This window comes from Salvelinus fontinalis, chromosome 35 (assembly GCF_029448725.1).
Source record: "Salvelinus fontinalis isolate EN_2023a chromosome 35, ASM2944872v1, whole genome shotgun sequence".
Lineage (NCBI taxonomy): Eukaryota > Metazoa > Chordata > Actinopteri > Salmoniformes > Salmonidae > Salvelinus > Salvelinus fontinalis.
In genome coordinates this window covers 4004038-4027239 of record NC_074699.1, presented here as the reverse complement: position 1 = coordinate 4027239, position 23202 = coordinate 4004038, and the positions used below count along the sequence as shown (strand labels likewise).

The 23202-nt window shown below is 42.3% G+C and overlaps 1 protein-coding gene across 3 annotated transcripts in view; it reads left to right on the top strand.

Moving 5' to 3' along the window:
* Nucleotides 1-23202, top strand: part of LOC129834265 (tetraspanin-4-like) — a 124466-nt gene that overhangs the window by 83850 nt on the left and 17414 nt on the right. For all 3 annotated transcript variants that reach the window (XM_055899106.1, XM_055899105.1, XM_055899104.1), the window contains 3 exons: nucleotides 3184-3258; nucleotides 16017-16118; nucleotides 21505-21636. In XM_055899106.1, coding sequence (XP_055755081.1) covers nucleotides 3184-3258; nucleotides 16017-16118; nucleotides 21505-21636 — 309 coding nt within the window. The remainder of the gene's footprint in view (nucleotides 1-3183; nucleotides 3259-16016; nucleotides 16119-21504; nucleotides 21637-23202) is intronic.

The following is a 23202-nucleotide window of genomic DNA, read 5'->3' as shown; positions in this document are numbered from 1 at the left end:
ACAGCCATCTTGGTGGACTGCCATACTTTTACACTGGAGACTGCTCCTTCCAGTCTGAATGCTCTGAAGTGGTCTTGTAGGGACACATTTCAGATCCGATAACACATCTCAGTCCATTTGAACCAGGTTGAACCTAAACTGGGTTGTCGAGCAAAATGGTCAACATTCCATTATGGTTAACCTGCAGCCAGGGCTCAAAATTACATTTTTCATTGGTAGCACCAGAATATTAGATTTCTTTAATTGATTGAGATACAGCCTATATGAATTCTAGCTACTTTAAGCACCACACCGCCGCATTGCTTTCGCCTAGCCAGTCCTTTCAGATCAGTGGCTACACAACAAAGCAAAGGGGCTGCCATTCGAGAGTAATTTGGGGACCTAGCACAGTTGTAACTTCCCCACTACCCCAAGTTAGTTAGTTACCGGTCCGACGCAGCTGAATTCCTCAAGGTATTGATTTGGGAGGCACCGTCTAACAGTGGCACGCCTCCAGTTTCTCCCTTGTCCGTCTATCAAAGAGCCTCGGTAGCTTTCATGCTGAATGGGAATCACAGAGAGTCGATAACCCCCCCCCCCCCCGAGATCAATGGCAGACCAGCAGTTTGATTATAGTTCTCCTCATCGCTCTCCCTGACAAGGCATTGATCTCCACTAAACTGGGATATCAGCAAATCCTGACGAGAGGAGAAACAAGTCATAACATAAATAACAGGGCTGGTTTGGCTACTGTAGTGGGGGCTTCCCTCACAGCCACACATACATGTGCACACACAGTACCAGTCAAAAGTTGACACAGCTACTCATTCCAGGGTTTTTCTTTATTTTTTACTATTTTCTACATTGTAGACTAATAGTGAAGACATCAAACTATGAAATAACACATGTGGAATCATGTAGTAACCTGAAAAGGGTTAAACAAATCAAAATCTATTTGAGATTCTTCAAAGTATCCACCCTTTGCCTTGATGACAGCTTTGCACACTCTTGGCATTCTCTCCATCAGCTAGGCTACCCGCAGCGCCATTTTCCTTTCTCTCTATGCCCCCTTCAGCCTTGTGTTTTTAAAATGATTGTTTTCCCACACGGTTTCATAACGGTAATGCAGCATTTCCCAAACTCTGTCCTGGGGACACCAATGGGTGCACATTTTGATTTTTGCACTAGTAGTACACAGCTGATTCAAATAATCAAAGCTTGATGATTAGTTGATTATTTGAATCAGCTGTGTAGTGCTAGGACAAAAAAAATAAATAAACTGGGCCCGAGGACTGAGTTTGGGAAACACTGGAGTAATGCATTAATAAAGCCGGCACACTGTGTATCTGGAAACAAAGGACAAGCTCATAGAACAGCTTCTTCCTGGTTGAGTCGAGGAGAGAGCAAGGGCAAGGTCTTCACTAAGTCAGCCATTCTTTTATAACATATATATTTTTTAATCCTCCCTGCTTTGGTCTCCCATTCAAACGAGCTCTGCCAAGCAGTCCTTGAAGGCGGCATACGCCCAAAACCTGACGAGGACTCTGAGAACCACTCTAACTAGCTTTTCACATTTAGAAAGGCCTGAAAAGTACGCTTTAACAATTCAAAAACATAAATGCACCATACACCAAGACTGCGGTGAACCAAAGTCTGTCTTCACAGACTTAGTCGCACTCTTAAATTCACACGTTCACTCCCTTGACATTCTGAAACTCGCTGTCATTCCATCACCCTCCCATGTTCTCTCCTTTTGTCTCCGTTTGAGATTAGTCAAGCATTTTTCTGCGAGAGGGACGGAACGATTGCTTTGCGGGGGTAGGATGTATCGGGTGGTAACTTTTTCGAGCGCTCACGTGAGGCCCGTAGGAGGGAAACGTATTACTCAGAAACGATCTCATCTAGCAAACGATCGAGAAGGTACGGTTTGTTGATTAAAATATTCGAGCGTTTCCAAATCCGAAATGCATACAGGTTAGGTTATATATCACGTGAAATATTGGGACAGTGACATTTTTTGTTAGTGTTTTTGGTTCTGTAGCACTTTAGCACTTTAGATTTGAGATGATCAATGACTATGAGATGAAAGATTCCAGCCTGCACTTTAATTTGAGGTGAACCGTTTATAAATTACAGCACTTTTTGCACATAGTCCCTTCATTTTAGGGGACCAAAAGCAATGACAAATTCATTTATGTGTATTAAAGTAGTAAAAAGTTAAGTATTTGGTCCCATATTCATAGCACGCAATGACTACGTCGAGCGTGTGACTCTACAAACTTGTTGGATGCATTTGCTGTTTCGGTTGTGATTTAGATTATTTTGTGCCCAATAGAAATGAATGTTAAATAATGTATTGTGTCATTTTGGAGTCACCTTTATTGTCAATAAGAATAGAATATGTATCTAAACACTTCTACATTAATGTGGATGCTACCATGATTACGGATAATCCTAAATGAATCAAAATATACACACAAATATACACCCAAGAAATGTTAACCTCTCACCATTACAATAACAGGGAAAGTTAGTATTATTGGGGTGTATGATATTTGTAGTCACCTGATGTAGTCATTGCGTATTATGAATATGGGACCAAATACTTAACTTTTTACTACTTTAGTACACATATAAGTGAATTTGTCCCAATACTTTTGGTCCCCTAAAATGGGGGTAATATGTACAAAAAAGTGCTCTAATTTCTAAACTGTTCAACCGATATGAATGACAATTCCCTCAAATTAAAGCTAACAGTCTGCGCTTTAACCTCATAGTCTTTGTATCAATTGAAAGTGCTGAAGTATGGAGCCAAAACAATAATAAATGTGTCACTGTCCCAATACTTTTCGATCTCACTGTATACCGGCTCAACCTGTCTCTCTGAGTATTACTGTTCCACTCCTCTCCTTCTCTGTCAGTCATAAATATATATATATATAAGGCGGAATGATCCAAAGGCATTCGATCTCTCATGTCTCTTCAACTCACTCTTCCTGACACGTTGTCTCTCCCACTCTTTGTTTCTCAAGTTAAAGTTCTAATGCACTCTCTCTCCTCTCTCTCTCTCTTCTCTCTCTCTCCATCTCTCTCCTCTCTCTCTCCTCTCTCTCTCCTCTCTCTCTCCGCTCTCTCTCTCTCTCTCCTATCTCTCCTCTCTCTCTCTCCATCTCTCTCTCCTCTCTCTCTCTCCTCTCTCCACAGTTCTTCATCCTCCTCCTCCTGATCTTCTTCTTGGAGATTTTGTCCATCACGCTCTTCTTTGTTTACCAAGACCAGGTAAGGCAACATCTCACTCTTATTTATTTTATTGTGGTTGATTCAGGTACAGTTTTTAAGTATCACAGAATAATAATATAATATATATTGATTTAAACTAATCCAAAAATGCTTTTACCCCCTGTACAATAAGCAAGTCTGATTGAAAAGCAGAGGAGCAATGGCTTTTCGACATAAATAAATATTTTCACATCAGAGCATTCCCGACTTGGGAAGGGATTAATAATGCAATTCGCACACACATATCCTGCTCCTACATACGCATGCACACGCTGGCACGCACAGACACAACGATACAATTCACGGCATTCCAAATTCAATCCGTCTACACAAGCGTTGTGTCCAATGACGGGACACCCTCCAATTTATCGACCACTCCACTCCATTATGCATGACTTGTGGCATCCTCGCTACCCCAGGGGCCAGGGCCAAGGCCGTTGGTGTCCATAGTCTCTGTTTGTACCTTTTAGTAAATAATGATCCTACCCTTTGATATTTCTCTCCACCCTCTTTATTTCCTTTGAGTGTATTACATTTTCCCCCACTCTCGTACTGTGTATAGCCTTTTATCTGTGGTTATGTAATAAAACCCATACAGGCTCTGTTAAATCTGAATCCTCCACCCCACAGCCATTATAATCCTTTGGTTTGTCTCACTCGCTGTGTAATTCTAGAAGAGTTCCTGGATTGGTAGCGTCTTCCTGGGCTCTCGGCCAATATATCCCATCCGTTATGAATGTTAACTTACCTCAGTCCCCACCCTAGTCCCTATGTCTAACAGTCCCCTTTTTCCCTATCCTCCATTCCGTGTCTGAATGATTCAGTTTCATTTCTTAACTGTTCCTACACTAAGCAGTGCAACGAGAAACTGATTAAAAGAGCCGAGCACTGTAAGAGTCAGGCGTACTGTAGATGTACTGTAGGACTCGTTAGGAAGGACGACAAAAGGGGAATGGTCCTCTAGTGGATATTTTAAATGGACTCTGCGATGTTCTTGAACAGCAGGGAGTGATTCCACATGTACATAAGAGAGCTATATGTTAATGTTGTTGTTGGGAAGGCTATGTTATTATTTTTTTAACAGTGTTTTCCATTCCGGGTACTGGAAGGGAGATGTGTGTGTGTTGGCTTTTATGGAATCCCAGCACTAACACACACGATTAAGCTCGGTCTTGGTGATCAGATGAGTTGGTACGTGACGTTAACGGTTGTCAACTTGCGTTATAGCCAAATGTATCAGTTCCCGCTGCAATTCTGTTACAAAGCGTACAGTATGTTGTTGCCTTTTTCAGAAATATTCAACCTGCCAGCAACATTGATTCAACATGATTGAGAAAGTAGGAAATAACGAGGAAACTTTGCCCAGAGAGCCGATTCCCTGATCCTTCATCAGTATTCTGTTGCCGGGTCTCATTCCCACAACTCTGCTGCTCCACTGATGGCCTGGAACACTCCCAGCTGTCTCGTCACCACGTCAGCCCGTGCCACCTAATGCCAGGCTACAGCTGCCAACCTTGCCATCTTTGACTGACTTCAATCCCTGTAACTCCAGGCAGTCATGCCAGTACCACCTGGTCCAGTGTTTCCCAATCCTGGTCCCGGGGACCACAAAGGGGTGCATAATTTTAAAAGGTTTCCCCTAGCATTACACACCTGATTCCAATAATCAACTTATCATCAAGCCTTTTGAAAAACTCAAATGTGCTCCCCAAGACCAGGATTGAGAAACGCTGACCTAGTCTCATCACCAGCTTGTCACATAACCACCTAGTCAAATAGGGTACCGAAAAAAAGTTATGGCAGCCAGGCAGGGGTTCCTTTCCAACTAGGAAACCTTGTCGGTCAAACCAATTAAGTTACTGTAGGAAAATAGTGATCCGTCCGGTGTCCATAAACACGTCTGTTTCTCAAACTAGACACTAGTTCAAGATGGCGGCAGGGCAGGTTTGCCGAGCGTGTTGTGTCACGCTGTTTGTTTGTTTCAAGTGTTCCAAGTTTGTATTACTTAGCAAAACCATTCATTGACATCTGCTGGTTTCTATATGAGGAGATAAAGCCGGTGTGGTCCCCTCCCTGAAAGCCGAGAGAGGATACATCTGTGCTGTGACTGACGGTCCAGACACGCTGAGCCGACTAGCCTTGGATACTCCTCAACGCTCAGGTTTTTATCTGTGTTTCCGGAGGCTTCTGACTCCTCTCCTGTCCCGCTGTGCGGTGGAAGCCGGAGGTTTGTGCGCTGGGCTTCCTATCCCAGGATACCGCTGCCGGGTGGACTAGCCACCAGTGATTGGTCTACTGGGCCCGCTCTGCCTCACTGTGCGGTAGCCTACGGCAAGGCGACTGGGTGCATTGACCAGGCCCACACACTGGGCAAAATCCCTGTCTGTACATTCCTGCAGCAGTTGTTGAACGCGCTGACCGCTCTAACTAAGGCAACAACGCTCAGGCACACACTTGCTTTCTAACTACTAGGATACAGCTGAACATTTTTGGGGAATTTTAAGGTTTCAAAAGATTGACTCAGTATATTTAAATGTTGTTTTCTTTTTGTTTTAGTGAACTGCTGGATTCAGTGGTTAAAATTGCTATTTTTGTACAAATGGTTTTAATTGCTGCCTACATGGGTTATGACTAAATGGGTTATGGCATTGTCTAAATTATCAAAAACAAATCTCATCTCCCTGACCCAGAGATACCGCTAAACCCTACTTTGACTGATGGTTTAGCAGCTTTTATCTTTCAGAGGGATCAGATTGTGTTACCATTTGACTCCTACTGTGACATGCACATAAAACTTTCTCATCCACAGGGTTTGGTTTGGCTAGAAACTGTTTGCTGTATCAGATGACTGTAGTTTGGATTATTTTAAATCATCTAAGTGCAGAGAGATTTTAGGAAAAAACAAATCGAGGTGTTTTATTATTCTTCTGCTTTTGGTGTCAGGAAACATTCACCCAAACCCAGGCCCATTGGCTATGGATCAGGAAACATTCACCCAAACCCAGGCCCATTGGCTATGGATCAGGAAACATTTACCCAAACCCAGGCCCATTGGCTATGGATCAGGAAACATTCACCCAAACCCAGGCCCATTGGCTATGGATCAGGAAACATTTACCCAAACCCAGGCCCATTGGCTATGGATCAGGAAACATTTACCCAAACCCAGGCACATTGGCTATGGATGAACTTCCCACTCCAAATGATTTTAAAACTAGATCAGGGTTGGGACTGATGCATATTAATGTGAGGAGTTTGATACCAAAATTGGACATGATAAAAGTCTGGGTTCACACTGCTGACCCAGATGTTTTAATACTGTCCGAGACCTGATTTAAGAAATCTGTTCTAAATCAGTCTATAGGCTTGGATGGCTCTGATGTTTATCGATGTGACCGACAAAGTAAGGGGGAGGTATAGCCATCTATATTAAAGACAGATATGTGGTTACTGAACTAAGGTCTTTAACTAAACCAAAACAGTTTGAGTTTTTAGCATTGAAGCTACAGTTATCAAAAGCTGTGAACTTAGATTTGATAGGACGTTATAGACCTCCATCTGCAAAAGTAGAATCCCTGGATTCTCTGGCTGAACTGATGCGTGGTTGGGGGGGAAATGAAAAGGTCCTTATGGACGATTTAAACTGGGATTGGTTATCTCCAAACTCTGAGGCCATAAGAGGACTGTGCAATACATGACATTTTAATCAAATTATAAATGCGGTTACAAGACTCAATCCCAAAGACATCTCTAAGTCAACACTTATTGATGTTATTCTAACAAACAATCCGCATAAATAGTCGGCCGGTGGGATTTTCGCTCATGATTTTAAGTGATCATTGTGCAGTTGCTTGCATTAGAGACACCAAAATCCCCAAAGTGCCCTCTCGGTTCATAGTCAAACAAAATGTTAGGCAGTTCTGTAAGCATGCATTCCTGCATGAACTTTATGCATACAACTGGGACAGGATTGTACTTATTCCAGATATCGAAGAGGCATTCTCCTATTTTGATTCTATGTTTTCTACTATCTCTGATAAACATGCCTCTCTCAAAAAGCACCATGTAAGAGGTAGAGACAATCCCTGGTTTACAGTGGAATTATCTGATTAGATCCATAAACTAAATACACAATGGGCCAAAGCCAGAAAGGGTAATTCCCAGATTGAATGGCAGTTATTCAGGGCACTGAGAAATAAGTGCGCCTTGCTAATACGGAAATGCAAATTGAGCTTCTATTACGAAATCTACCGAGGAAAACCTCAATAACCCGACAACATTCATGGATTTAATGGTTTTCCATCATTTTAACACACTCTTCTGCTGAAATTGACCTCACATTCAATGGACGTGACTAACAATAACAAACTGCTTGACATGTTTTGGCATTTTGCTAAAGCTGGGCATGTATTTGATATTGAACTCTTTACTAACATCTCAAATGAGGCTGTGAATGAAACTGCCGCATGCCGGCCTACGGTTCATTTATTTCATTTTACAGAGATTGAGCTTTTAGAAGTTGTAAAGGAACTCCAATCAAATGATATTAAGGAAGCAGCTGGCCCGGATGAATTAAACCCATATTTTCAAAAAAAATTGGTGCAGAGATCATTGCTGCCCCTCTCACTCACATATTAAATCTTTCATTGGTGAGTAATACCATTCCAAAAGTCTGGAAAGCAGCCTACGTCATGCCTTTACATAAAGGTAGAGATCCGTCCCTGTTGGATAACTATCGTCACGTATCTAAACTGTCTGCACTGGCAAAAGTTTTGGAAAACTTGGTGAACTCACAGTTCAAAGACTCTCTTTATAATAACTCAGTTTTATCTCAATTCCAGCCGGGATTTAGAGCCAAGCATAGTACAATTACTTCTGTAAGTAAGGTTGCAGGTGATATTCTAGATGCTGAGGACAAGGAAAATCACGGTTTAACTTTTTATTAACCATGCCGTACCGTTTATTAACCATGCCGTGCTGTTGTATAGACCAAAAGAAAGGTTGGTTTAAGTATTGATGCGTTGGATCGGTTCCAGAACTACCTTTCTGGCAGGTAGTTCAGGAGGGTATGACATGTGAGTGTCGAAGACTTACAAAAGGAGTTCCCCAGGGCTCAATTTTAGGTCTGATCCTTTTTTTACACGGTATATAAATGATATAGGGAAGACTGACTCTGCAAATCTCCATCTTTATGCCGATGACACAATTATTTATTCTAGCGCATCTAATATTGATAAGGCTTTTCAGGACTTACAGTTGGCCTTTGATGTTATTAAAAGGCAGCTTTTCCAATTGAAACATTTGCTTAATGAAAGAAATACAAAGATGATGGTTTTCTCTTCCCTGAAAGTAAACAGATGGAGTCACTTGCCGATTTTAAGTATAGCAGGCCAGCACATTGATAGGGTCACCTCCTGTAAGTATCTTGGGATTTGGTTAGATGAAAAGTTGAATTTTAAACAGCACATTGATACCTTGACCATGAAACTGAAGTTGAAATTTGGTTTCTATTACGGGAACAAATCTTGCTTTTCAATGTTAGTCAGAAAATATCTTGTTCAAAGCACTTTTTTAAAATCAGTGCTGGATTATGGTGATATTGTCTATATGCAGGCCTCAGCAAGTACCTTAAACTCTGGACACAGTGTATCATGGTGCTTTAAGATCTATTACAAAATCCTACATCACTCACCCATCACTGTGATCTGTATGCTATGGTGCAATGGACCTCTCTCTCCACCAGGAGGCTAAAGCACTGGTACACTTGTGAACTGGGCATTGATGGTACAACTCCCATTGTATCTCTGTTCCTTACTGACCAGATCAGTCACTCAATACAGTTTTCGTTCACAGTCGCTGCTGACCTTGTCTGTTCCTAAGGCTAGAACCGAGATGGGCAAAACAATTTTTTTGCCCATAATGCCCCTTCATCCTGGAACATGCTTCAGAAGATTGTAAAGTCAGGGGAGTCTTTGCTTGTTTTTAAGACTCTGATCGACAACACTGTGTGATAACTGCAGTTGTTTCTAATCTTCAATTGTATCTTTAACTTGTGACACTTTGTCTTTTGTGTGTATTCTGTATTTTTCTTTAATGTTCTATGGACACGCTGCTATTTCCCTGTTTTGCCCTCTTGCCAGGACACCCACGCAAAATAGGTTTTTAACCTCAATGGGTTGTACCTGGTTAAATAAAGGTTAAATACATTTTTAAAAATAGGCCAGACTCACATCAATGGAAGTTGTCAGTCATTTGCAGTTAGTTTACACATTCTAAAATAAATAAATTATTCATTCAATTGCTCAATTCACTGAGACACCTATCAATATTATTCACATATTTTTTACAATATGATTAATGAATGAATATTTATAAAAACTTAAACGATGACATCAGAATGTGCCTTAAAACCTCTACAGAGTACCTAACCCGGATCCGGGAGCACCCCCCACCTCCCCCACACTGATTAGCATCGCTAGCATAGCGTCACAATTAAATAGTAGCATCTAAATATCATTAAATCACAAGTCCAAGACACCCAATGAAAGACACAGATCTTGTGAATAAAACCACCATTTCAGATTTTTTAAATGTTTTACAGGGAAGACAAAATATGTAAATCTATTAGCTAAACACGTTAGCAAAAGACACCATTTTCTTACTCCAACAGTTTCTTACTCCATCAGGTGCTATCACCAATTCGGCTAAACTAAGATATTGATAGCCACAAACCAACAAACAAATTCATAAGATGACAGTCTGATAACATATTTATGGTATAGCATAGTTTTTTTTTTTTAAATGTGCATTTTTCAGGTATAAATCACAGTTCTACATTGCAGCTGCAATCTGATATAGTGCTGATGCAGCTAGAACAATTACAGAGACCAACGTTATATAACTAATTACTTGTCTTAAAACATTTCAGAAAAAATACACAGCGTACAGACATTGAAAGCCCAACATCTGGTGAATCCAAACAATATTTCAGATTTTTTAAATGTTTTATAGCGAAAACAAAATGTAGCGCTAAATTAGCATAACCAGGCCAGCCAGAACCAGCTGGACGCGCCCGACCAGTTCACATGCACGACAGATATATGAAATAACATCGTAAATTGGTTCTTACTATTGCTGATCTTTCATCAGAATGTTGATCAAGGTGTCCTTAGTCCTGATGAGTCGTTCAATCCATTCACAATGGCAACTTCCCCTCTTCATTTAGCCTGGGTACTGGTCGACTGGCACGGTCCCTGTCCAAAGTTAAAAAACTCAAAGAACGGAACACGGCAAAACTCCCGAAAAAATTCTAATAATCTGATTAAACTATATTGAAAAAACATACATTACGGTGATATGGTCACATGTATCAAACAAACTTCGAGACGGAGATAGTTTTCATCCGTAACGTCAGCATAACAAAAGACAATGGCAGCTCTAAGACGCGCTTCTGAGAAAACCGGAAGTTGTCGGTCACGCTAAAGAAATAGGTCTTATTTCACGTCAGTACAAGATAAACAAAAAATTTCTCCTCTGACAACTTCCTGACACCTAGAGGAAGAAGAACGAAGTCTGTTTCGGGTCATAGGTGGCATGACCATATATAGGCAGAGCGTTGAAGCGAGCATACACATCTTGCAATCTTCTTCTGGCTCAGGGAAAGTGCTGTGAAATGACCTGTGTTTCACTCAGAGACGAAATTGAAACGGATTTAGAAACCATAGCTTGTTTTCTATCCACTGGTATATGGTTATATGCATATAGTAACAGCAATAATTGAATAAGAGGCAGTTTAATCTGTAGAGGCAATTATGCTAATGCGAAACAGCACCCCCTGTATTCTCAAGAAGTTTTAAAGGAAAGACAGTGATGTTTTCTTCAATGTCACTGTTTCTTTTACAACTGACGTCGGCACAGCTCAGGTTGTTGTATTTAATCTTAGTATGAATCATGTTTCTGAGATAAACAAGGTGCACATTTTACCTCAGCAACATGGGACTTCTGAGGTTCAATGTAGCAATTTGAAATTGAGTCATGTAACCACTGCCTGAATGAATTTCAAGCATGGAAAAGTTTCATTTCACGCTGAGAGAAATGTTTCATTGGTAAAACGCACCACTAATCATATTGATTCACCCATTAAATGAATGGAAACATGAAATGACTAATTAATTGGACTACCCACAAAACATGTCAAATGTTAGGCTCTTTATGTGAAAAGGAGGAACCCATTGGTGAAATCCTGTAGTGGTGTTGACAGTAAAAAAACAACTGGGTTCAAATGGTATTTGTTTTGTTTCAAAAGCTTTAGCTGGACTTCTGGCACTCCAGGCAGGATTAACCAAACACTAACCTATTTGAACCCACGTCTGGTAAAAGTAACTGTTGATTCAAACTTCATAGGCATAATTGTTTTTTATTTTACTAGGCAAGTCAGTTAAGAACAAATTCTTATTCACAATGACAGCCTACACCGGCCGAACCTGGACGACGCTGGGCAATTGTGCACCCCCCTACAGGACACCCAATCACGGCCCGTTGTGATACAGCCTGGATTAGAACCAGGGTGTCTGTAGTGACGCCTCTAGCACTGAGATGCAGTACCCTAGACCGCTGCGCCACTCGGGAGCCCCATGAGCCAGAATGAGGGTCGTGTACAAACCGTCAGCTAGGAAAAAACAGGGATTTTAGGTAACAGTTTAATTCAATATTGCAATCAGGTTGAGATGAAACCATAATACTAGAACAGAGCAAAGCAGCATTGAGGAAAATAGGCTGTGGGTAACAAAACGTGAACAGCTTCTGTCAATGTTTTCCTATGAATACATATGAATGCATTTGAATGAACATACGAAAAGAAGGGGAATGACTCCAGAGAGAATAGAACCTCAAAAAGGCCCTGTTTTGACACTATTCACCCCTTGCAGGGAGCTATACTATCACAGACGAGCATAGATAAGCAGTTTGCCATTTTGGGACGATGCACACAGCTTTCCCCTTCTCTTCATATTTCCTGATTCCTTGTCCAATAAACATGTCACACAGTACAATGTCTGAAGTACACTGCATTCGGAAAGTATTCAGACCCCTTGACTTTTTCCACATTTTGTTACATTACAGCCTTATTCTAAAATGTATTAAATAGTTTTTTCCGCCCATCAATCTACCCACAATACCCCATAATGACAAAGAGAAAACAGGTTTAGAACTGTTAGCTAATTTATTACAAATAAAAAACAGAAATACCTTATTTACATAAGTATTCAGACCCTTTGCTATGAGACTCGAAATTGAGCTCAGGTGCATCCTGTTTCCATTGATCATCCTTGAGATGTTTCTACAACTTGATTGGAGTCCACCTGGGGTAAATTCAATTGATTGGACATGATTTGGAAAGGCACATGCCTGTCTATATAAGGTCCCACAGTTGACAGTGCATGTCAGAGCAAAAAACAAGCCATGAGGTCAAAGGAATTGTCCGAAAAGCTCCAAGACAGAATTGTGTCAAGGCACAGATCTGGGGAAGGGTACCAAAACATTTCTGCAGCATTGAAGATCCCCAAGAACACAGTGGCCTCCATCATTCTTAAATGGAAGAAGTTTGAAACCACCAAGATTCTTCCTAGAGCTGGACGCCTGGACAAACTCAGCATTTGGGAGAGAAGGGCGTTGGTCAGGGAGGTGACCAAGAACCCAATGGTCTCTCTGACAGAGCTCCAGAGTTCCTCTTTGGGGATGGGAGAACCTTCCAGAAGGACAGCTATCTCTGCAGCACTCCATTAATCAGGCGTTTATGGTAGAGTGGCCAGACGGAAGCCACTCCTCAGTAAACGGCACACAACAGCCCACTTGGAGTTTGCCAAAAGGCACCTAAAGGACTCTCAGACCATGAGAAACACAATTCTATGGTCTGATGAAACCAAGATTGAACTCTTGGGCCTGAATGCCAAGCGTCACGTCTGGAGGAAACCAGGCACCATCCATACGGTGAAGCATGGTGCGGCAGGTAGCCTAGTGGTTAGAGCGTTGGACTAGTAACCGAAAGGTTGCAAGATCAAATCCCTGAGCTGACAAGGTAAAAGATCTGTCATTCTGCCCCTGAACAAGGCAGTTAACCCACTGTTCCTAGGCAGTCATTGAAAATAAGAATTTGTTCTTAACTGACTTGCCTAGTTAAATAAAGGTAAAATAAATAAATGGTGGTGGCAGCATCATGCTGTGGGGATGTTTTTCAGCTGCAGGGACTGGGAGACTAGTCAGGATAGAGGGAAATATGAACGGAGCAAAGTACTATGATATCCTTGATGAAAACCTGCTCCAGGGAGCTCAGGGCCTCAGACAATGGACAATGGCCCTAAGCACACAGCCAAGACAACGTAGGAGTGGCTTTGGGACAAGTCCATGAATGTCCTTGAGTGGCCCAGCCAGATCCTGGACTTGAACCCGATCGAACATCTCTGGAGAGACCTGAAAATAGCTGTGCAGCGATGCTCCCCATCCAACCTGACAGGGCTTGAGAGGATCTGCAGAGAAGAATGGTAGAAACTCCCCAAATACAGGTGTGCCAAGCTTGTAGCATCATACCCAAGACGACTCGAGGCCAATGTTTATTTTCTCTTTCTAACAACCCGTTTTTTCTTTATGGGGTATTTTGTGTAGATTGAGAAGGGAAAAACAATTGAATCAATTTTAGAAAAAGGCTGTAACGTAACAAAATATGGAAAAAGTCAAGGGGTGTGAATACTTTCAGAATGTAATGTTTGAAATAAAACTTTGTTCTCTCCTCTCCCTTTACTGCACTGACTGAAAAAGCTTTGAAAGGTGGGGGGGGGGATATGGATATGGGATATGGTGGAAGCTCATCATTTGCGTGGCCTTCACCAGGTACATTCTTTCAGATCAGTGCAGATGAAGGAGCAGAAGCGAGGACTGAGGAGAGGACAGATTTTTAGACAATGAGAAAGAGCAAGGGTTGGATTCAGACCTGGGACACCAGGTGAGTGGACTCTAGTTTAGCCTTAATCCATAGTTAACTACCAGGAAGAAAAGAAACATGACAAAACAGCAAACCTTGAGGCCTGGAGAAATATTTTAATAGTTCTACTGCTGTATAATGAGCTGCTTTGGGAAGAGAGAGGTGTCTCTACATCGCCCATTTGATTACAACATGATTCAGGCTAATCCATAACAGTGTGTATAAAACAACAGTAGCTTCTGTAAGCAGCACCAAGTTGATTAGAATCATTCAAACCGATGACTTTCAGACTGAGGCTGCTGCGGTTGCCAGTTGCTGAAAATTATTCAAAGTCCTTCCTTGAATCTCTAATCTTATATGGCAGGTTTAGCTGTCTTGTGGTGACCCGGCATATTACGAGTCAGTGTGTTCCAAGGCAATACACGGGATATGCTATTGTCTCTCCCCCTACTGTATTTAAATCCCCTTTTCCTTTCACTTATCTCTCACTTTCTATGTTTCTTCCTGACTTGAGAGAAAATGTATGTTTGTCTGTAGGGCTGGTTTCACTGGAAAGATACTTTCCCCACAAGTTCTCTCCTTCTGTTGACCCGATGCCATGAATGTCTCCATTGAGCGTTTTTGGATTTATTTTTTAAATGGAATTTACCCCGCTTACGACAATGCATTTTCTACCCACATAGTGGCAACTTTGTTTATGTTTACTTTCAGGTCGCAGCTGCAAAAGCAGTGAATTATGGTCTTCCGTATTGTTTTGGGGGGATTTTTTGTGTACCTTGTCATATGCTGCCTCTGCTATTAATTTATTTCCTGCTCTCTATCCCATTCTCTCCTTCTGCCATTCATTTGCTCTCTCTGCCCTTCACCTACACTCTCTCGCTCCTCTCTCTCCATCTAAGTAACTGATGCCTCCCTCCTTACCTTGCCTGGTGTAGTCAAGGAGGCGACGGCAGTCCCAAGGTCAACATCGATACTGAGCTAACAGTGAAACAGTAGTTCACACTCTCTACTATTAGGCTCGGCTTGAAAAATCAAACTTTGAGTAGAAGTTTTAAAAAATATATCAGATTCGATTAGTCTTTCGCCAGAAATATTTGATCATGCATTTTTGAAGCTACAGCAGTGTCAGCAGAGGCATGATTGGAAGTCTGAGACAGTATCTGCTCAGGGCCATATTCTGACTTGCGATAGCACTAAACTCAAATTTGTCTCCCATTAACGTCAATGAATGACGCAAAAGTCAGAGTTAAGTTGCTCCTGTTATTTTCAGAAAGGGAATACAAGACGAGAACAAAGCTAAAATCATTAAATTGTATTTTATTAACTCTTCCCCTGAAGGCCTTACTCATGCTCTTTTATCCTTTGTGTTACCTTTGTGTTCTACATTGTACCAGTATATTATATTGCTCAGAAAAATATCAGGTGTAGAGTCTATTATTCATGCTACATTGCGGCTGTGTTGAAACGGATGTAAACAGATGTGATTTAGTCGAGTGGGAGAACCCTTTTGACAGTGGGTTGAACAGACCACTGAGGGTATCAGCCTGTAGCCCTCTACACAAACATGCCAAAAGACTACATTATTCTACTGGCAGTTTTTGAGAGAGCAATGGCGATCAATCAGATTGATATCTTGTTTGTTGACTGCCTGAATGTGTAAATAAGGTTAAGTCATGTGTTTCGGAGACAGAGAAAGACAGAGAATGTTTGTGTGTGTGTTTTGCATGAGTAAGGAGGTTTATGTCTTCACCTTGATGTCTTTGTGTGTCTGTCTTGTATCCAGATTGATCACTATGCCCAGAGGGATTTGAAGAGGGGACTCCAGCTCTTTGGCACCGAGGGCAACGTGGGCTTGACCAACGCTTGGATGATCGTACAAACGGATGTAAGTCCTTAAGCAGAGAGTGTTTGTGTGTGTGTGTCCACAAGATGGCGCCGATAGAGATGGCAGATTCACTTCTAGTCCTGAGGAAACTGTGCAGTATTTCGTTTTTTTATGTATTATTTCTTACATTGTTAGCCCTATTAAAACCTTCCCTAACCAGAAACCGTGGATTGGAGGGCAGCATTCGTGCAAAACTGAAAGCACGTACCACCGCATTTAATCATGGCAACGCGACTGGAAACATGGCCGAATACAAACAATGTAGTTATTCCCTCCGTAAGGCAATCAAACAAGCAAAGCGTCAGTATAGAGACAAAGTGGAGTCGCAATTCAATGGCTCAAACATGAGACGTATGTGACAGGGTCTACAGTCAATCACAGATTACAAAAAGAAAACCAGCCCCGTCGCGGACATCGACGTCTTGCTTCCAGACAAATTAAACAACTTCTTTGGGCGCTTTGAGTACAATACAGTGCCACTAACGCGGCCCGCTACCAAAGACCTTGGGCTCTCCTTCTCCGTGGCCGACGTGGAAAAAACATTTAGACGTATCAACCCTTGCCGGGCTGCCGGCCCAGAGGGCATCCCTAGCCGCGTCCTCAATGCATGCGCAGACCAGCTGGCTGGTGTGTTTACGGACATATTCAATCAATCGCTATCCCAGTCTGCTGTCCCCACATGCTTCAAGATGGCCATCATTGTTCCTGTTCCCAAGAAAGCTAAGGTAACTGAACTAAATGTCTATCGCCCCGTAGCACTCACTTCTGTCATCATGAAGTGCATTGAGAGACTAGTCAAGGATCATATCACCTCCACCCTACCTGACACCCTAGACCCACTCCAATTTGCTTACCGCCCCAATAGGTCCACAGACGATGAAATCGCCATCACACTGCACACTTCCCTATCCCATCTGGACAAGAGGATTACCTATGTACGAATGCCGTTCATTGACTACAGTTTAGCATTCAACACATTTACATTACATTTTACATTTAAGTCATTTAGCAGACGCTCTTATCCAGAGCGACTTACAAATTGGTGCATTCACCTTAAGATATCCAGTGGAACAGCCATTTTACAATAGTGCATCTAAATCTTTTAAGGGGGGGGGGGGTCAGAAGGATTACTTTATCCTATCCTAGGTATTCCTTAAAGAGGTGGGGTTTCAGGTGTCTCCGGAAGGTGGTGATTGACTCCGCTTTCCTGGCGTCGTGAGGGAGTTTGTTCCACCATTGGGGTGCCAGAGCAGCGAACAGTTTTGACTGGGCTGAGCGGGAACTGTACTTCCTCAGAGGTAGGGAGGCGAGCAGGCCAGAGGTGGATGAACGCAGTGCCCTTGTTTGGGTGTAGGACCTGATCAGAGCCTGAAGGTACGGAGGTGCCGTTCCCCTCACAGCTCCGTAGGCAAGCACCATGGTCTTGTAGCGGATGCGAGCTTCAACTGGAAGCCAGTGGAGAGAGCGGAGGAGCGGGGTGATGTGAGAGAACTTGGGAAGGTTGAACACCAGACGGGCTGCGGCGTTCTGCATGAGTTGTAGGGGTTTAATGGCACAGGCAGGGAGCCCAGCCAACAGAGAGTTGCAGTAATCCAGACGGGAGATGACAAGTGCCTGGATTAGGACCTGCGCCACTTCCTGTGTGAGGCAGGGTCGTACTCTACGGATGTTGTCGAGCATGAACCTACAGAACACCATAGTACACGCCAAACTCATCATTAAGCTTGAGACCCTGGGTCTCGACCCCGCCCTGTGCAATTGGGTCCTGGACGTCCTGACGGGCCGCCCTCAGGTGGTGAAGGTAGGAAACAACATCTCCACTCCGCTGATCCTCAACACTGGGGCCCCACAAGGGTGAGTTCTCAGCCCTCACCTGTACTCCCTGTTCACCCACTACAACAGCAGTGGGCTTGATTACCATCAACGCCTGGTATGGGTTCTCCAGAGGGTGGTGCGATCTGCACAACGCATCACCGTGGGCAAACTACCTGCCCTCCAGGACACCTACAACACCGGACATCACTGGAAGGCAGAAAAGATCATCAAGGACAATAACCACCCAAGCCACTGTCTGTTCACCCCACTTCCATCCAGAAGGCGAGGTCAGTACAGGTGCATCAAAGCTGGAACAGAGAGATTGAAAAACAGCTTCTATCTCAAGGCTATCAGATTGTGAAACAGCCACCACAAGCGCAGCGGTGGCTGCCTACCTACAGACTTGAAATCATTGGTCACTTTAATAAATGGAACACAAGTCACGCATTCTGTCTCCTAGAGATGGACATACTTTGGTGCGAAAAGTGCAAATCAATACCAGAACAACAGTAAAGGACCTTGTGAAGATGCTGGAGGAAACAGGTACAAAATTATATATATCCACAGTAAAACAAGTCCTATAAGCTGAAAGGCCACTCAGTAAGGAAGAAACCACTGCTCCAAAACCGCCATAAAAAAGCCAGACTACAGTTTGCAACTGCACATGGGGACAAAGATCGTACTTTTTGGAGAAATGTCTGATGAAACAAAATATAACTGTTTGGCCATAATGACCATCGTTATGTTTGGAGGAAAAAGGGGGAGGCTTGCAAGCCGAAGAACATCATCCCAATTGTGAAGCATGGGGGTGGCAGCATCATGTTGTGGGGGTGCTTTGCTGCAGGAGGGACCGGAGCACTTCATAAAATAGATGGCATCATTAAAGCAACATCTCAAGACATCAGACAGCTTGGTCGCAAATGGGTATTCCAAATGGACAATGACCCCAAGCATACTTCCAAAGTTGTGGCAAAAAAGGACAATAAAGTCAAGGTATTGGCGTGGCCATCACAAAGCCCTTGCCTCAATCCTATAGAAAATGTGTGGGCGGAACTGAAAAACCGTGTGTGAGCAAGGAGGCTTATTAACCTGACTTAGTTACACCAGCTCTGTCAGGAGGAATGGGCCAAAATTCACCCAACTTATTGTGGGAAGCTGGTGGAAGGCTACCCAAAACGTTTGACCCAAGTAAAACAATTTAAAGGCAATGCTTCCAAATACTAACTGAGTGTATGTACACTTCTGACCCACTGGGAATGTGGTGAAAGAAATAAAATCTGAAATAAATCATTCTCTCTACTATTATTCTGACATTTCACATTCTTAAAATAAAGTGGTGATCTTAACTGATCTAGACAGGGAATTATTACTAGGATTAAATGTCAGGAATTGTGAAAAACTGAGTTGAATTGTATTTTTCTAAGGTGTATGTAAATTCCCGACTTCAACTGTATATACTGTATACTGTATCCTTCACTATCTATTCTTTACTTATTCTTTACTATCTATTGCATCTTGACCGCTCTCACTGCTCATCCATATATTTTGTACTTATATATAACCGCTCTCACTGCTCATCCATATATTTTGTACTTATATATAACCGCTCTCACTGCTCATCCATATATTTTGTACTTATATATAACCGCTCTCACTGCTCATCCATATATTTTGTACTTATATATAACCGCTCTCACTGCTCATCCATATATTTTGTACTTATATATAACCGCTCTCACTGCTCATCCATATATTTTGTACTCATATATAACCGCTCTCACTGCTCATCCATATATTTTATACTTATATATAACCGCTCTCACTGCTCATCCATATATTTTGTACTTATATATAACCGCTCTCACTGCTCATCCATATATTTTGTACTTATATATAACCGCTCTCACTGCTCATCCATATATTTTGTACTTATATCTCATCCCATTCCTTTACTAGATTGTGTGTATTAAGTTTTGTAGAATTTGATAGATATTAGGTTTTGTTGTGGAATTGTTCAATATTACCTGTTAAGATACTGCTCTTCTGTCGGATCTAGAAGCATAAGCATTTTATTACAATCGCAATAACATCTGCTAACCATGTGTACGTGACCAATAAAATTAGATTTTTTTTTAGAAGCAAGGCACTTAACCCTAATTGCTCCTGTAAGTCATCCAGTGTCTGCCAACTGACTAAAATATAAATCAGCTTGCCCTGCTTAGACTGCCCCCTGGTGGTCAACAGTCGTCTTAAATTAGTTTTGTCCTAGTTCAATTTATGACACAATGACAATGGCCATAGGAGTTAGCAAGACAGCACAATCAGATCTGGGGCCAGGCTAGTGTTAAAACAGTTCAAGCTTGGAGAAATACAGTACTGCAGGCTAATTACATTATCATATGTACCACTTTGTAGGGACAAGGGATTATGCAATCAAACCTGATTCCAACCAATAAGAATGGCCTTCGATTCTTTAAATAGGCTGTCAATCAGTAAGATGAATGCAAATTGGACCGCATGGCTCTCCGAAGAACAACTGTTTGTTTCCACACTCACTTTGATGTGCTTGGCTTTGTATTATTCATGACCAAAATCCACTGCTCAAATCACGGGCAAAGGAAAGTAGGAAACACAAAGTGAGGAAAGATAGTAGAGGAAAGATTGAATAAAAGGAGCTGATAAACATGCTGCAGGCACTGCTGGTGAAAGCTGCCAATAGACGCCAAAAGATACAAGATATCAGACTTTGGGCTGTTTATCACAGAAGGGGCCACTTTTACATTATAGAGTCCCGTTTGATTGTTTGTAGTGGGCATTAGCTGTGTGACTGACAGCACGTGTGTGTGTGTGTGAGAGAGAGAGAGAGAGAGAGAGAGAGAGAGAGAGAAAGAGAGACCATGGGTTCCACGTGAAATTCTAGATTGAGTCAAATGTCAAAACAGCAGCAAGAAAAGTTCTCATTCCATAAAACCAAGCTAACCCTCTACCACACCCCACTGAATACATTACCACACTGCAAAATGTTAATCCATTTTCAATTCAGTAATGGCCACTTTGGAGTGATGAGGAAGAACTATCTAAATAAAAGACGTGACAGATATGTTTAACATGTCAGTGTCACGCCCTGACCTTAGAGAGCCGTTTTATTTCTCTATTTGGTTAGGTCAGGGTGTGATGTGGGGTGGGCATTCTATGTTTTTTATTTCTATGTTTTGGCCCTGTGTGATTCTCAATCAGGGACAGCTGTCTATCGTTGTCTCTGATTGGGAATCATACTTAGGCAGCCTGTTTTGCCACCTTAGGTTGTGGGATGTTGTTTTTTGTTAGCTCTGTGAAGCCTACGGAACGTGACGTTCGTTATTCTTTTGTTGTTTAGTTTGGTGTTCTGAGTCAATAAAGAATCATGAACACGTACCACGCTGCACCTTGGTCCACTTCTTCCGTTGAGCGTTACAGTCAGTGCCTGAGAACGATCTCTGTTTATGAATCATGCAGAATGGTTTTAGTGTGTAGCATGTTCGGTTTTCCTCTCTGTTCTGTCATTGACATGCAGTGTCCTTGTCTGGTGTAGTTCCGCTGCTGTGGCGTGACCAACCATACGGACTGGTTTGAAGTGTACAACGCCAGCCGTGTGCCTGACTCCTGCTGTCTGGAGTACAGTGACAACTGTGGCCTCGAGAACCCAGGGACCTGGTGGACTGCGGTAAGATGCACAGAATCAAACATTCACAAACACATGCACACACACACCCTCTCTGACATGAATACGCACGCGCATGCACACTAGTTGTTCCCAAATGTTATTTTGTTGTTTTTGGTGCCCAAATGTAAAAATGTTTTGTTCAAAAGCCTCCCTTGTGACCAACCAGGTAAATAAAACATTATACTGTGAAAAATCTCCGACAATCCACACAGTCCACTGAGCTTTTGCTAAAACCCTACCCACACTTTGGGAAACACTGCTCTGCTGTGCTGAGGAGAACTACCTGTTCTCATATTCCTTATTCCTTCCTATTTAATCCCTAAAAGTGTGTGTGGGGGGGGGGGGGGTCTTCACTGCACAAGTTATAACACATTCATAAATGGCAAAACAGACAGTCAAAAAATGTATCATAAAGAATAAGGTTTAGATCTAGGAGAAAGCTCAGGAATAATTGTGTATTTTTTGGGGTCACAAAACTACTTCCATACTTCCATTCATTTTTTTTAAACTGGTACCGGGTTACCTTTAGACTAGTCCCGTGACACTTGTGGGAGTCTTAGGGGGGAAAAAACGGAGAACACCATAGTGGGGTCATAGACTGATTTTCGGGATGCCTCCTTGTCTGACAAACAGAGGAGTATCTCCGCCGCTTTCCACAGATTCTGATGGGGATTTGTTTATGTTAATCAACTCTATGGGGTTTTTAAAATCTAGGCTTTGAGGTCTGCAGCAGCAGTGCTGATTTTCTTTCGCCCCTGGTAGTTAGTTAATATATAATTACTTGATTAATACCCGTGTTTGGCGAGAGAATCCACTCAACTGGTGTCCCAGGCCTAAATCCCTGATTCTAGGGAAGACTGAAAAGCAGCAGTGCTATAGACTAACAGGCTGACTACACCGCTCGCGTCGTGTGCGCGTTGCAAAATAAATGTAGAAATCTATGTTATTCAATTATTGAGCGCGCCAACGAGCGTCTGCGTTGCCAAGGGCTAAAATAGAAATCAGTTATATTTCTGATGCAGATCGCGCGTCAAGTCCTGCGTCTCCCATCTCCTCATTGGTTTGTAGAAGCAGGTACCCACGTGCCATCTCCTCATTGGTTATACCCACGTGGATGACTGAAAGACGAACGAGGTCAGTGGCGGTAATGCACCTAATTTATGAAAGTTGCCAATCGCAATATAAAGTCAAGAGAAGAAAAAGCCTGGAAGGAAGAGAGATGACTAGAAACGATTCGGTTGACCGTTTTATGTGTGGATCAATTGGTGGAGTACAGGACCTTGTGCATTTCAGGTAAAATAACTCAATGTTTATATCCCAGGACAAATTAGCTAGCAAGTGCAAGCTAACTAGCTAAATTGCCATAAATGTTTAATGCTTTTCGACCTGTCCCCAAATTAATATAATTGGTTCAGAGTTTGTTTTGATATTTTAACCTGCGTGTCGTGATCGCGTTTGGTGTGGGGGGACAAAATCCATTTATGCACGATGGCGCACGCGCGCAACCGGTTTGGGTTCCGTGTAAGGCATAATTTATTTCTGCCGTGTACCATGCCAGGCTCATGC